Source organism: Ovis canadensis, chromosome 3 (assembly GCF_042477335.2).
Source record: "Ovis canadensis isolate MfBH-ARS-UI-01 breed Bighorn chromosome 3, ARS-UI_OviCan_v2, whole genome shotgun sequence".
Classification (NCBI taxonomy): Eukaryota; Metazoa; Chordata; class Mammalia; order Artiodactyla; family Bovidae; genus Ovis; species Ovis canadensis.
The window spans coordinates 152,562,864-152,577,722 of NC_091247.1; the positions used below are offsets into that span (position 1 = coordinate 152,562,864).

General features: G+C 37.6%; 1 protein-coding gene across 3 annotated transcripts in view; it reads right to left on the bottom strand.

Annotated features, from left to right (window-relative positions):
- LRRK2 (leucine rich repeat kinase 2) overlaps positions 1 to 14,859 on the bottom strand; it is a 214,333-nt gene that overhangs the window by 88,963 nt on the left and 110,511 nt on the right. For all 3 annotated transcript variants that reach the window (XR_011255928.1, XM_069584612.1, XM_069584613.1), the window contains exons 31-33: positions 13,882 to 14,100; positions 10,378 to 10,579; positions 9,715 to 9,803 (exon numbers count right to left, since the gene is read on the bottom strand). Coding sequence is in view for 2 of the 3 variants with exons in the window: in XM_069584612.1 (XP_069440713.1) it covers positions 9,715 to 9,803; positions 10,378 to 10,579; positions 13,882 to 14,100 (510 nt within the window). In the remaining variant the exon portion in view is untranslated. The remainder of the gene's footprint in view (positions 1 to 9,714; positions 9,804 to 10,377; positions 10,580 to 13,881; positions 14,101 to 14,859) is intronic.

Sequence of the window (14,859 nt, forward strand, 5' to 3'; positions counted from 1 at the left end):
TCTTGACTGTACAGAGTTTAGTTATTTTCTGATAGAATGTGCCACCTAGGGTAACAACTCTTCAGGGTATAATTAAAACTCCCTTTCCTACACAGAATGCATATACCTACACTATATTTCTTTTTATTTATTCCATTCCTGGCACATTTTTCAAAAATGCATGAATACATCTTCATAGTTTTGATGATTTTTCTTTTTTTCTGAAATAAGTATTTAATTACCAAATGGGTTAAATATAAAATTTCACTAAAATTTATTGCTGATTTTTACCAAACTACAATGGCAATGTAGAAGATAATATTGTTATTATTGTTATTTTACAAGGGAAGAAACAACGGCTGAAAACATTAAGAAATGTCAAAGTTGATAAGTATTTAGGACAGATTTGAACACAGGTTGTACTGACTCTAGAGTTTATGCTTAACCACTATAATTTTCTGGCTCCATTCTCATTGAGTAGATGAGTAATATCACATTTTCCATGGCTTATTGCATTAGGGTGAAAGTCTAATTTAAAAATATCTACCAGAATAGTAGTAACTGTCCAATTACAATTAATTGCCAACTGTAATGTTTCAGTATGTTCTCAGGTTCCACGGTATAGGGTTTAGCAGTAAATGAGTTCCCTCTTTAAAATAACTTTTTTTTCCTTAGATGAAATTTAGGGGGGCAGTCCTAAGATGGTAAAGGAATAGGACAGGGAGACCACTTTCTCCCCCACAAATTCATCAAAAGAACATTTGAATGCTGAGCAAAACCCACAAAACAACTTCTGAATGCTGGCAGAGGACATCAGGCACCCAGAAAGGCAGCCCACTGTCTCCAAAAGGAGGTAGGAAAAAATATAAAAGATAAAAAGAGAGACAAAAGAGATAGGGATGGAGATCCATCCCAGGAAGGGAGTCTTAAAAAAGAGAGAAGTTTCCAAACACCAGGAAACACTCTCACCGGTTAATCTGTGGCGAGCCTTGGAACCTCAGAAGGCAACATAACCAGGAGGAAAAATAAATAAATAATTAAAACCCACAGATTACATGCCTAAAGGCAACTCACAGTGGAGAAGCAGTGCAGACACTTGCATCAGCCACTAGCAAGCTAGCAAGAGGGGACTGGACAGGGAAGACTGGGCCTTAATGCCCCAAGGGCAATCTGAGGGAACTAACTAGAGATAGCAAACCAGACTGTGGGATAGCTGTCCCGCGAAAAGCCCTAACCTAAGACGACCAATTCATGGGGTCGCAAAGGGTCGGACACGACTGAGTGATTGAACTGAACTGAACTGAACTGAACTGAACTGAAGACACCACCAGGACAGCTCACAGAACAAAGGACTGAGCAGAGCTAGCTGGCTGCAGACCGGCCCATCCCCCACTGGAGACAGGCACGTGAGGACAGCCAGAGCAGGAAGGGAGCAATCGCAGCCCCAGAGAGGCATCATCTACCAAACTGCAAGCAGGCTTCGTTGCTAACCAAGTTTCCTTGGGATTCTGGATGGTCGACATCCGCCAGGAGGGTCGCAGCCAGAGATCAGCTCCCCAGAAGAGACACAGCACAGCTGAGAAGGCACGCCAGTTGTACACCCAGAAAACCAAGTGGCAGGGACAGGGGAGGTGATAAGTCACAGTGACCACACTCATCAAGCACCTGGTCACCTGAGCTGCTCGGACTGGGGAAAGGCACAAAACGCAGGCCCACTCAAGTCTACACCTTTGTGGCGTACCCGAGAACCTGAACCTGAGTGTCTTAGACCTGGGAAGTGCACTCAACCCAGGGCCCGCCTCAGACAGTTCCCGGCAGAGCAACCTAGAGCCTGAGCAGTGTAGACTGGGAAAATACACGCACCGTGAGCCGGGGCAAACCCATTGTGGCCGAGACACTGGGAGCACTCCCTACAGATGCCACTGATATTTGTTTGCAGTGTTCTTTCCTCCGCACAGCAGGATCGAAAAGGCAAGCCTAAAAAGGTGACCACCACTGCCCCCTTGTGTCAGGGTAGAAATTAGACACTGAAGAGGCCAGCAAACAGGAGAAGCTAAAATAAACAGAGGGAACCACTTTGGAAGTGACAGGTGCAATAGATTAAAACCCTGCAGTTAGCACCAAGTACATAAGAAGGGGCCTATAGATCTTGAGAAGTGTAAGCTGGATCAAGGAACTATCCAAAAATGAACTGACCCCGCACTATCCACAACAACACCAGAGACAGTTCTAGATATATTTTTACTATTATCATTTTTTAACTTAAAAAAATTTTTTTTAATTTTTAAGTCCTCTATTACTCCTTTAATTTTCATTTTTATAACCTACTATTAATATGCAAAAAAAGACCCAATTTTTAAAGCAAACTTCATATATATATATATTTTATAATTTTTGCAACTTTGTTTTTTCCTTTAACATTGTATTTTTGAGAATCTAACCTCTACTCTAGATTTTTAATCTTTGTTTTTTGGTATTTGTTATCAATTTTGTGCCTTTAAGAATCCAATCTTCAGTACCCATTTTTACTTGGGAGTGAGATTACTGGCTGGATTGCTCTCTTCCCCTTTGGACTCTCCTTTTTCTCCATCAGGTAGCCTCTATCTCCTCCCTCCCCCTTCTCTTCTCTACCCAACTCTGTGAATCTCTTTGTGTGTTCTGGGTTGTGGAGAACACCTAGGGAACTGATTACCGGCTGGATCTGTCTCTCTCCTTTTGATTCCCCCCTTTTATCCTCCTGGCCACCTTTGTCTCCTTCCTCCCCCTACTCTTCTCTGTGTAACTCCATGAACATCTCTGAGGGATCCAGACTGTGGAGAGAACATAGGGAAGTGATTACTGGCTAGCTTGTTCTTGCCCCTTTTGATTCCCCCTCTGCTTCTCCTGGTCACCTCTATCTCCCTTCTCCCTCTTCTCTTCCCCATGTAACTCTGTGTACCTCTCCAGGTGTCCCTCACTGTGGAAAAACTTTTCATCATTAACCTAGATGTTTTATCATCAGTGCTGTATAGATGGAGAAGTCTTGGGGCTACTGTAAGTTTGAGACTGAAAATCAGAGGCAGGAGGCTAAAGTCCAAATCCTGAGAACACCAGAGAACTCCTGACTCCAGGGAACATTCATCTATAGGAGCTCATCAAAGGCCTCCATGCCTACACTGAAACCAAGCACCACTCAAGGGCCAACAAGTTTCAGAGCAAGACATACCATGCAAATTCTCCAACAACACAGGAACATAGCCCTGAGCTTCAATATACAGGCTACCCAATGTCACACAAAATCCACTAACATCTCAAAACTCATTACTGGACACTTCAGTGCACTCCAGAGAGAAGAAATCCAGCTCCACCCACCAGAACACAGACACAAGATTTCCTAACCAGGAAAATTTGACAAGCCACAGGTCCAACCCCACCCACAGCTAGGAGCCTCCAAAATAAAGAGGAACCACAAACTGCCAGAATACGGAAAGGCTATTCCAAACACAGCAATATAAACAAGACGAAAAGGCAAAGAAATACTCAGCAAGTAAAGGAACAGGATAAATGCCCACCAAACCAAAGAGGAAGAGATAGGGAAGCTACGTGATAAAGAATTCCAAATAATGATATTGAAAATGATCCAAAATTTTGAAAACAAAATGGAGTTACAGGTAAATAGCCTGGAGACAAGGATCAAGAAGATGCAAGAAATGTTTAACAAGGACCAAGAAGAAATAAAAGAGGCAACATATAATGAATAATGCAATAAATGAGATCAAAAACACTCTGGAGGGAACCAACAGTAGAATAACAGAGGCAGAAGATAGGATTAGTGAGGGAGAAGATAGAATGGTAGAAATAAATGAAACAGAGAGGAAAAAAGAATTAAAAGAAATGAGGACAACCTCAGAGACCTCTGGGACAATGTTAAATGCCCTAACATTTGAATCATAGGAGTTCCAGAAGAAGAAGACAAAAAGAAAGGCCATGAGAAAATACTTGAGGAGAAATAGTTGAAAACTTCCCTAAAATGAGGAAGGAAATAGTCCCCCAAGTCCAAGAAACCCAGAGAGTCCCAAATAGGATAAACCCAAGGTGAAACACCCCAAGACACATATTAATCAAATTAACAAAGATCAAACACAAAGAACAAATAAAAAGCAACAAATAACACAGAAGGGGATTCCCATAAGGATAACAGCTGATCTTTCAACAGAAACTCTTCAGGCCAGAAGGAAATGGCAGGGCATACTTAAAGTGATGAAAGAAAATAAACTACAACCCAGATTACTGTACCCAACAAGGATCTCATTCAAATATGAAGGAGAAATCAAAAGCTTTACAGACAAGCAAAAGCTGAGAGAATTCAGCACCCCCAAACCAGCTCTCCAACAAATGCTAAAGGATCCTCTCTAGACAGGAAACACAAAAAGGGTGTATAAACTCAAACCCAAAACAACAAAGTAAATGGCAACAGGATCATACTTATCGATAATTACCTTAAATGTAAATGGGTAGAATGCCCCAACCAAAAGACAAAGACTGGCTGAATGGATACAAAAACAAAACCCCTATATATGCTGCCTACAAGAGACACACCTTGAAACAAGAGGCACATACTTACTGAAAGTGAAGGACTAGAAAAAAGATACTCCACTCAAATAGAGACCAAAAGAAAGCAGTAGTAGCAATACTCATATCAGATAAAAAGACTTTAAAACAAAGGCAGTGAAAAGAGACAAAGAAGGACACTACATAATGATCAAAGGATCAATCCAAGAAGATTTACATAAATATATATGTATTCAACATAGGAGCACCACAATAAGTAAGACAAATGCTAACAAGTATGAAAGGGGAAATTAATAATACCACAATAATAGTGGGAGACTTTAACACCCCCACTCACACCTATGGATAGATCAACTAAACAGAAAATTAACAAGGAAACACAAACTTTAAATGATACAAGAGACAAGTTAGACCTAATTGATATCTATAGGGCATTTCACCCCCAAAACAATGAATTTCACCTTTTTCTCAAGTGCACATGGAACCTTCTCCAGAATAGGGCCATAAATCTAGCCTTGGTAAATTCAAAAATATTGAAATCATTCCAAGCATCTTTTCTGACCATAATGAAGAGTAAGATTAGATGTCAATTACAGGAGGAAAACTTAAAAAATTCCAACATATGGAGGCTCAACAACATGCTGCTGAATAACCAACAAATCACAGAAGAAATCAAAATATGCATAGGAAAGAATGAAAATGAAAACACAACAACCCAAAACCTATGGGACATTTTAAAAGCAGTGCTAAGGGGAAGGTTCACAGCAATACAGGCTTACCTCAAGAAACAAGAGAAAAGTCAAATAAATAACCTAACTCTACACGTAAAGCAACTAGAGAAGGAAGAAATAACCCCAGGGTTAGTAGAAGGAAAGAAATCTTAAAAATTAGGGCAGAAATAAATGCAAAAGAAACAAAAGAGACCATAGCAAAAATCAACAAAGCCAAAAGCTGGTTCCTTGAGAGGATAACTAAAATTGACAAAGCATTAGCCAGATTCATCAAGAAACAAAAGGAGAAAAATCAACAAAATTAGAAGTGAAAATGGAGAGATCACAACAGACAATACAGAAATACAAAGGATCATAAGAGACTGCTATCAGCAACTATATGCCAATAAAATGGACAACTTGGAAGAAATTGACAACTCTTAGAAAGGTACAACTTTCCAAAACTGAACTGGGAAGAAATGGAAAATCTTAACAGACCCATCACAAGCACGGAAACGGAAACTGTAATCAGAAATCTTCCAGCAAACAAAAGCCCAGGACCAGACGGCTTCACAGCTGAATTCTCAACATGAGAAAAGCTATATATAACAAACCCACAGCAAACATCCTCAATGATGAAAACTTGAAAGCATTTCCCCTAAAGTCAGGAACAAGACAAGGCTGCCCAATCTCACCACTACTATTCAATAGTTTTGGAAGTTTTGGCCACAGCAATCAGAGTAGAAAAAGAAAAGGAATCCAGATTGGAAAAAAAGAAGTAAAACTCTTACTATTTGCAGATGACATGATCCTATACATAGAAACCCTAAAGACTCCACCAGAAAATTACTAGAGCTAATTAATGAATATAGTAAAGTTGCAGGATATAAAATCAACACACAGAAATCCCTTGCATTCCTATACACTAACAATGAGAAAACAGAAGGAGAAATTAAGGAAACAATTCCATTCACCATTGCAAGGAAAAGAATAAAATACTTAGGAATATATCTACCTAAAGAAAAAAAAGACCTATAATAGAAAACTATAAAACACTGGTGAAAGAAATCAAAGAGGACACAAATAGATGGAGAAATATACCGTGTTCATGAATCAGAAGAATCAATACAGTGAAGATGAGTATACTCAAAGCAATCTATAGATTCAATGCAATCCCAATCAAGCTACCAACTGTATTTTTCATAGAACTGCTGCCGCTGCTGCTAACTTGCTTTCAGTTGTGTCTGACTCTGTGCGACCCCATAGATGGCAGCCCACCAGGCTCCCTCGTCCCTGGGATTCTCCAGGCAAAAACACTGGACTAGAACAAATAATTTCACCATTTGTATGGAAATACAAAAAACCTTGAATAGCCAAAGCAATCTTGAGAAAGAAGAATGGAACTGGAACAATCAGCTTGCCTGACTTCAGGCTCTACTACAAAGCCACAGTCGTCAAGACAGTGTCATACTGGCACAAAAACAGAAACATAGATCAATGGAACAAAATAGAAAGCCCAGAGATAAATCCACGCATATATGGACACCTTATCTTTGACAAAGGAGGCAAGAATATACAATGGAGAAAAGACAATCTTTTTAACAACTTGTAAAAAAATGAAACGAACACTTTCTAACATCATACACAAAAATAACTCAAAATGGATTAAGGATCTAAACATAAAGCCAGAAACTATAAAACTCCTAGAGAAAAACATAGGCAAACACCCTGCGACATAAATCACAGCAGGATCCTCTATGACCTACCTCCCAGAATACTGGAAATAAAAGCAAAAATAAACAAATGGGGCCTAATTAAACTTAAAAGCTTTTGCACAACGAAGGAAACTATAAGCAAGGTGAAAAGACAGCCTTCGGAATGGGAGAAAATAATAGCAAAAGAAGCAACTGACAAACAATTAATCTCAAAAATATACAAGCAACTCCTGCAGCTCAATTCCAGAAAAATAAACGACTCAATCAAAAAATGGGCCAAAGAACTAAACAGACATTTCTCCAAAGAAGACATACAGATGGCTAACAAACACATGAAAAGATGCTCAACATCACCTATTATCAGAGAAATGGAAATCAAAACCACAATGAGGTACCATTTCAGACCAGTCAGAATGGCTGCTATCTAAAAGTCTACAAGCAATAAATGCTGGAGAGGGTGTGGAGAAAAGGGAACCCTCTTACACTGTTGGTGGGAATGCAAATTAGTACAGCCACTATGGATAACAGTGTGGAGATTCCTTAAAAAACTGGAAATAGAACTGCCATATGACCCGGCAACCCCACTTCTGGGCATACACACCCAAAGAAACCAGAATTGAAAGAGACACGTGTACCCCAATGTTCATCGCAGCATTGTTTATAATAGCCAGGACATGGAAGCAACCTAGATGTCCATCAGCAGATGAATGGATAAGAAAGCTGTGGTACATATACACAATGGAATATTACTCAGCCATTAAAAAGAATACATTTGAATCAGTTCTAATGAGGTGGGTGAAGCTGGAGCCTATTATACAGAGTGAAGTCAGCCAGAAAGAAAAACACCAATACAGTGTACTAACACATATATATGGAATTTAGAAAGATGGTAATGATACCCCTGTATGCGAGACAGCAAAAGAAACACAGATGTATAGAACAGTCTTTCGGACTCTGTGGGAGAGGGTGAGGGTGGGATGGTTTGGGAGAATGGCATTGAAACATGTATATTATCATATGTGAAACAGATCGCCAGTCCAGGTTTGATGCATGATACAGGGTGGGTGCTCAGGGCTGGTGCACTGGGATGACCCAGAAGGATGGGATGGGGAGGGAGGTGGGAGGGAGGTTGAGGATTGGGAACCACGTGTACACCCGTGGCAGATTCATGTCAATGTATGACAAACCAATACAATATTGTAAAGTAATTAGCCTCCAAAAATAAATAAATAAATTTTTTTAAGACATTTAGGAACTATCATTCAGATTATCTGAAGGGATTTAATTAACATTATGGTTAATTAGAAAAGATATTTCTAATGTAAAAAGATACATTTTAGTAACTATAAATTTTAAGAAAAATAGCTGCCAGTGAGTACACGTGCTGGTGATTCCCTCCCCAAGCTCATTTCAATTCATGATTCATCCAGACACAGTCGTCCTCCCCAAGGTGATTTTGTACTTCCTAAAATATTTGGAAATGTCTGGGCACATTTTGCTTCTCATACTGGGAAAGTACTACTGGCATCTAGAGGGTAGAGGCCAAAGATGCTTCTATCATCCTACAGTGTACAACAAAGAATTACCTACCCCGTAATGTCCATAGGGTTGACATTGAGGAACCCTGAGCTAGTGTGTTGTTTGAGTGGTTTTCTGCAGCAAATCTACAGAGAGGATTATGGTAGCTAATTAATATAAACTCATTGGTACCTGATTATTAGTGATAGAAGAAATCATTTTCCATATGAAATATAGACAGCCATAACTACTTTTCAAAATGCTAAGCACTTATAGTTTTATATTATATTGAAAAGTCACAATTTCCCTCCTTGTTGTCTACACAGAGGTTTCACAGCCTTATCAGGTCCAATTATGTCTGCCAAGCTCCTCTGTTCATGGAATTCTCCAGGCAAGAACACTAGAGTGGGTAGCCATTCCCTTCTCCAGGCCGATCTTCCTCATCCAGGGATCAAACCTGAGTCTCCTGCATTGCAGGCAGATTCTTTACCATCTGAGCTACCAGGGAATCCCAGAGTTTTATATTCCACCGAAGAGTCAAAATTTCCCAACATGTTGTCTAGACAGAGGTTTCACAAGCTCATCTATACAATTTTCTTATACTTATTTACCCCACAGATTTTCACAAAGCTTTCATTCAATTGATTATATCAGTAAACAAGCCAAAAAACTGTGAATATAGAAAATGGAAGAACAATTTGTGTAGACAACTGCATAAAGAAAAACTTTTTGGATCTAGAAAGGTACTATGGAATAGAGCGACACAAACCTCTGTCTATGAATTGAAAACAAAGACATTAAATTCTAAGATATCTTCTCCCCCTCCACAAAGTTCTTCTTTATACACTCTTCTACACAAACTGTTCTACCATTTTCTGTATTCACAGCAGTTTCTACCTTCAGTCAGTTCAGTCACTCAGTTGTGCCCAACTCTTTGCAACCCCATGAACTGCAGGATACCAGGCCTCTCTGTCCATCACCAACTCCTAGAGTTTACTCAAACTCATGCCCATTGAGTTAGTGAAATGCCATCCAACCATCTCATCCTCTGTTGTCCCCTTCTCCTCCTGCCTTCAATCTTCCCCAGCATCAGGGTCTTTATCAATGAGTTAGTTCTTCACATCAGGTGGCCAAAGTATTGGAGTTTCTACCTTAACTAAACACAAACTCTATAAAGCTCAGTACTCTAGGTGTCACCTGAAGTTCATTACCCCCATGCCTCAGAAGTATAATATACCAACCTGTGCCATGACTTTACAAAGCCACTTGGGTTCTACAAAATATAAGTCACTTAACTGCAGTGCTGGGTCTTGAAAATGAAGAAGGACCCCTGTAGGAAAAATCAAAAGTGAAACATGGGATTTAGAATATGAAAATATCAAGGGGCTTCAGAGAGAATCTAGCCCAGTCTCCTCATTTTACAGATTAGAAAACTTCAGCATTGTTGGGATCAGAGCTGAGACCAGAACCAGGGCATCCTAGCTTTCATCTCAGTCAACCATTGATTCTCCAAGTGCCAAGTTAAACCATCACAATAATAATTCTCCTGCGAGTGTACAAATAACTTCCACATACACTAAATTCACTTGATACTATGAAGGATATAGCTTGAACTTAGAGTTTCAGAGCTCCTGAATACTACAGTCAAGCTCTAGAATCCACATGTTTTAACTCTGGCTGAGAGACTTTTTCCACTAGTCGTTAGATAATTTCTAAATTTTTCTCTTATGACATAATATATGATTCAACATCAGTACACATGATGATCTTTCCAAAAGAAAAAAAATCAGCTACCTATTAAAGAATTTTGTCAATATTCTTTTAAATGTAAATCCTATACAAGGGTCAGACACATTTTCACCAACTCTACTGCAGAACTTTGAAAAAATATGTAATAAACAAACCTGATTCATTTAGAAAGTGAACTGCATGAGGAAGCTCATTTTCATCTAACTGCAGCTGATGTTCTCTCACAAGTTGTAATAATCGTTTCCGGTCAATTACAGGAAATTCAATTGGCACATTTTTACGCTCTGATAAAATGATTTTCTCAAGTTCTACATAGCAGTCTGGAATCAGCTGCCCAACAACAGGCTGATCTCGGATCTATGAAATTACAGATGACAAGCTGTAAAAATCCATTTTATGCATCTGTGCGTCAGGTGGTTGGTAAATTCTGCGCTAATCATTCAGAAAATGATTATTTTTAATAAAATCAAGATGCAATGTAAAACTAATTAAATCATGAGAAATAAATAAGATTACCTTAAAATAAGAAAAAAAAAGTGAACACGGAAGCCAATTTGTAAAGAACTATCAAATAACATTGTATGGAAATAATTATCAAGGTATTCAGAAAATCCATGGCGAAATCCAGGACAAATCATTAACCTTAAATAAAGGACCTACTATTTTTTAAGACATTAAATCTACAGGTAACAGATATGCTAACATAAAAGTCAGGATTGTAAGAGCTTTTGGACTTTATTTTTTAGATGAAACTATCCACATCCCAAAGTAAAACTACATTTTGTTCTTGCTATTTGCAAAATGTAATATTAGTGGGATGTACATTTCAACAGTGAAGTCTGGAGACAGACATGAAATTTCCTCATTAAGCTATGCTTTTTCATGGAGACTTGAACTTGGAAAAATAAAAAATCATCTAAACCCAATGATTCTATACGAGAGGATGATTTGGGGTCTCTTACACTTAGAATCTAATTAAAATCAAAATTTTAATAGTATGATCTTATATGAAAGTTTCTGTAATAAAAATATTTCCAAACATTTTTTCTTCTTAAAAATCTAATTTTAAATAGAAATACAACTTTAATAATAGTAAATGCCTTTGCAAACCACCAGGTGGCAAACTCTCCTCATTTCTCAACCCATGAATATATTCTTGACAATAAAGAATAAAATTTCTACTTGAACTCTTCAACTTATTACAAATAGAAATTGGGTTTATTATACCTGCACACACACACACACAAACTTTATACTTGTTCTTTTTCTACTCTTAACTTGATCCTTCAGGAGCCTAATTTATAGCAGCCGTAACCACTACTTACATATTTACTTCCAAACAATCAAGATTGTTTTGAGGTACCCCTTGAACCAGAAAATTAAATATAATTTCACTAACCTCCACTTTTCATATTCCCTCTCTTCATCATTTATAAATTAAGATAAAACAGAACTTCAGATTGAAGTCTGCGTTTAACCCAAGAAGGGAAACCTACATATAAAAGTAAACAAGTTCACACAGTAGTCAAGTAACAAAGGGATGGACTTTACAGAGCTAGATTACAGGGTGAGCAAAGGATCCCACTCTGCTAAGGGGCTGGACAAGCCTGAGAGGGACATTGTTGGCACTGATTTCTATTTTGTCCTACTTCCTTTAACCTTTATCATCGGGTCACCGACAGTCAAAAACAGAAAGCTTTTATTCTAAACTCTGCATGGACACATGTTAATAAGAGTGAGACACACAAAGATTAGAAAAGATCAAGATAAAAGGAAAAGATGAAAAACAAATGAAAGACCAAACAAAAAAGATTTCTAATAGATTAAAAGCTGCTGACTGAATACAGGTTGAGGCACCTCAGGAAGGAAAGAATATTCAAGTTCTGGCAGGCTTATTGTTCTGGGGTCATCTGAATCACTATTCTGCAAAGCAGCCAATTGAATTTTCAAACCAATATAACAGAATGATGTATGCATTTGCAATATATACCTTCCTTCAAATAATAATGCCATTTCTCAAAGCATTTGTTTTTAACCTCCTCATCCGGTATTGCCTTCAGAGTTCACGTACAAGCGCAGAAAACAGACTGGTCTTATCACCAGTAAACTGGTCTAACTTGCTGTTAGCCTAAAGTAGTACCAGTCCAGCTTGATGAATCAACTACTCTTTTCATAGACTTCCTCAACTAAATCCAGATTTTCTCAAAACAAACTCATACTTTAAGAATTCTTTTTTAAAATATGATAAATGGTCTGATATCAATGATAAGAGAGAAGCTATTAAAATATTATAAGTAACAGCAAAGTTCTGTAAGTACAGATATAGTCTCAAAAGGAAATTCCCTGGGTAAAGAGGATATTTAATTGAATATATTAATTTGGTGCATTTGTTTCTTAAAAGTCATATCACTCTTTAATCATATGTCTCACAAAAGAGTAGCAAAAACTAGAGATAAATGATACTTTATTCTTCTAACATAAAATTTCCATTGACCCACATTTGTAAAAGCTTTTATTGATTGTGATAAATGTGTGGAAAGATATAAATGTGCAAATTCTCTCTCTGAGCACCACAAAGACTGGCACACTTATAAATGGCTCATTAAGTTTTAGACAGAGCATAATCTGTGGAAATGGAACAGAACTAAGCTAACTGGATAATGTGTTATAACCAAGGTGACCGTGTAATTTATCATCCAAACTGGAATGCTTCTGAGAATGTAGTGAGACACAATTAATAATTACACTGGGACTGTCCAGGCAAAACAAGACCCTTGTTAGAAGCCACAGCTTTGATCGTTAGTACTAATGAGCTAAACCAATAGAGACTAACGGTGAAATCCACTATTGTGTTTGTCATATGGAACTATTCAAAGTGTTTTTCAGTACAGTTTACCCCTTGCTATCTGTAGAGCCCAGGTAAAATTTCTTTCTCTTTTGTATTAAAAACAAGCATTTGTTAACCAATTTATTTGTGTTTTATGAACTCTATGAACTATATTTGTCTTACCAGAAAGAAAAACTTGGTAAAGCAAAAACGTAACTCTTGACATAAAGTTTGTATGAACTAGAATATTGCTTACACATTGTTAAAAACCAAATTAGTGACCGTGGTGACCAGATGGAAGAGCCTTCTCTCAATATTGAAGGAAAAAAAATATTTGAAAGGGGGAATCACAGTGACAAAGACATGAAGGAACAACAAAGACCAAGACGAGCATAAAACAGAAACTCACAAAGGAGCAGATGGAGAAAAAACAGTCAAAGAAAAATACAAGAAAGATCACTCCAAGACCCCAACATCCATCTTTATCCTTTTGACTGAATCACTACTATAGGATGTTGGGAGAGAAAGGGCATCAAAAACATGTCCCCAGATTCTCTCGGGAACATTCTCTCAGCCTCTCAGATATCCTTTTAGTTTCTCTCAGGATCCTCAATTATTTCTAATTCCCAATTCTGTGAGCTCAAAATTAAGTCCAACATAAATAATTTTAAAATTAAAAGTACTTGAATAATGCTAACAGCTAAGAAAACCCCATACTTTTAAGATAGTTATTCTTTTCTCAAGACTGCTGACATTTCTTAGCAGTTGCAGAATGTAAGAGTTAATAAGTTATATTTATCTACCACCTAGGGTAGGCAATGAACCATGTTACCTTGAAATTAAGGCTCTCATTGATGATGGTTTTCCGAAGTTTTGCCAAAGCATCAGATTCCTCAGTGGCATTCACAAAGTGGTAATCTCGTATTGCAGGAAATCCTCGTTTGTTCAAGAGTTCCTTGGTAATTTTACTGATACAGGCTTTGCGCTGCTTCTCATCAGTAACATCTAAATGTGTACCAACAAGAATCACAGGAGAAGAAGAAGCACGGGCCTATGGGGGAAGATACAAAACACTCTTGTGTTTGTTTTAAAAATCAAGACTGCTTATATTTCCACTGATATTCACTTTCTATGAAATTCACTAGAATCGAAATGAGAATTCAAAAGACTTCAAGAAGAAAATGACAACTGTCTTCCCTTCCTTAAACCTAAGGGAACAAATTAAACTTAAGAAATTTTTAAAAGTCATTTTTATGCTCCTTCTTAATCTAGTTATTGTCACTTTTCAGGTGGTCCATGTGACAGTAATAACACATTTCTTTCCTCTCTGCCCAAAATGGGTTATTCTTTAAGTGTGCTTTGGGCTTCTAGATAAAATAATATTTAATAACACCCAAATAATATCAGAGTAACACAATTTGTTTCATATTTTCTCTTCCTTATCTGTGAATTAAAGCTCATTAATTCATATTATAGTAATTCAGTGTGGCTTCTACAAAGAAAAAACAAGTCACTAAAGTAATAAAGCATTTGGACAGTAATTTGAAGTAGGGGATTTATTTGGCAAAAACAGAACTATGTTCAGCGAGTGGAACTGAACATTATCTTTCATACAAAGTTAAAAGCACATTGTATTTCCGTCCTGACCACTTACCCAGTCCCCATCTCTTTGAGAGAGAAAAACTTCATCTAAATTATTTCATCTGATTGATGACTGTCATTTATAACTTTATTGCTACTTCTGTCTTGGGTATTCCTTTGGAAAAGGTGTATGGATTCATTACATATTCTAATGTATTATCTATAGATT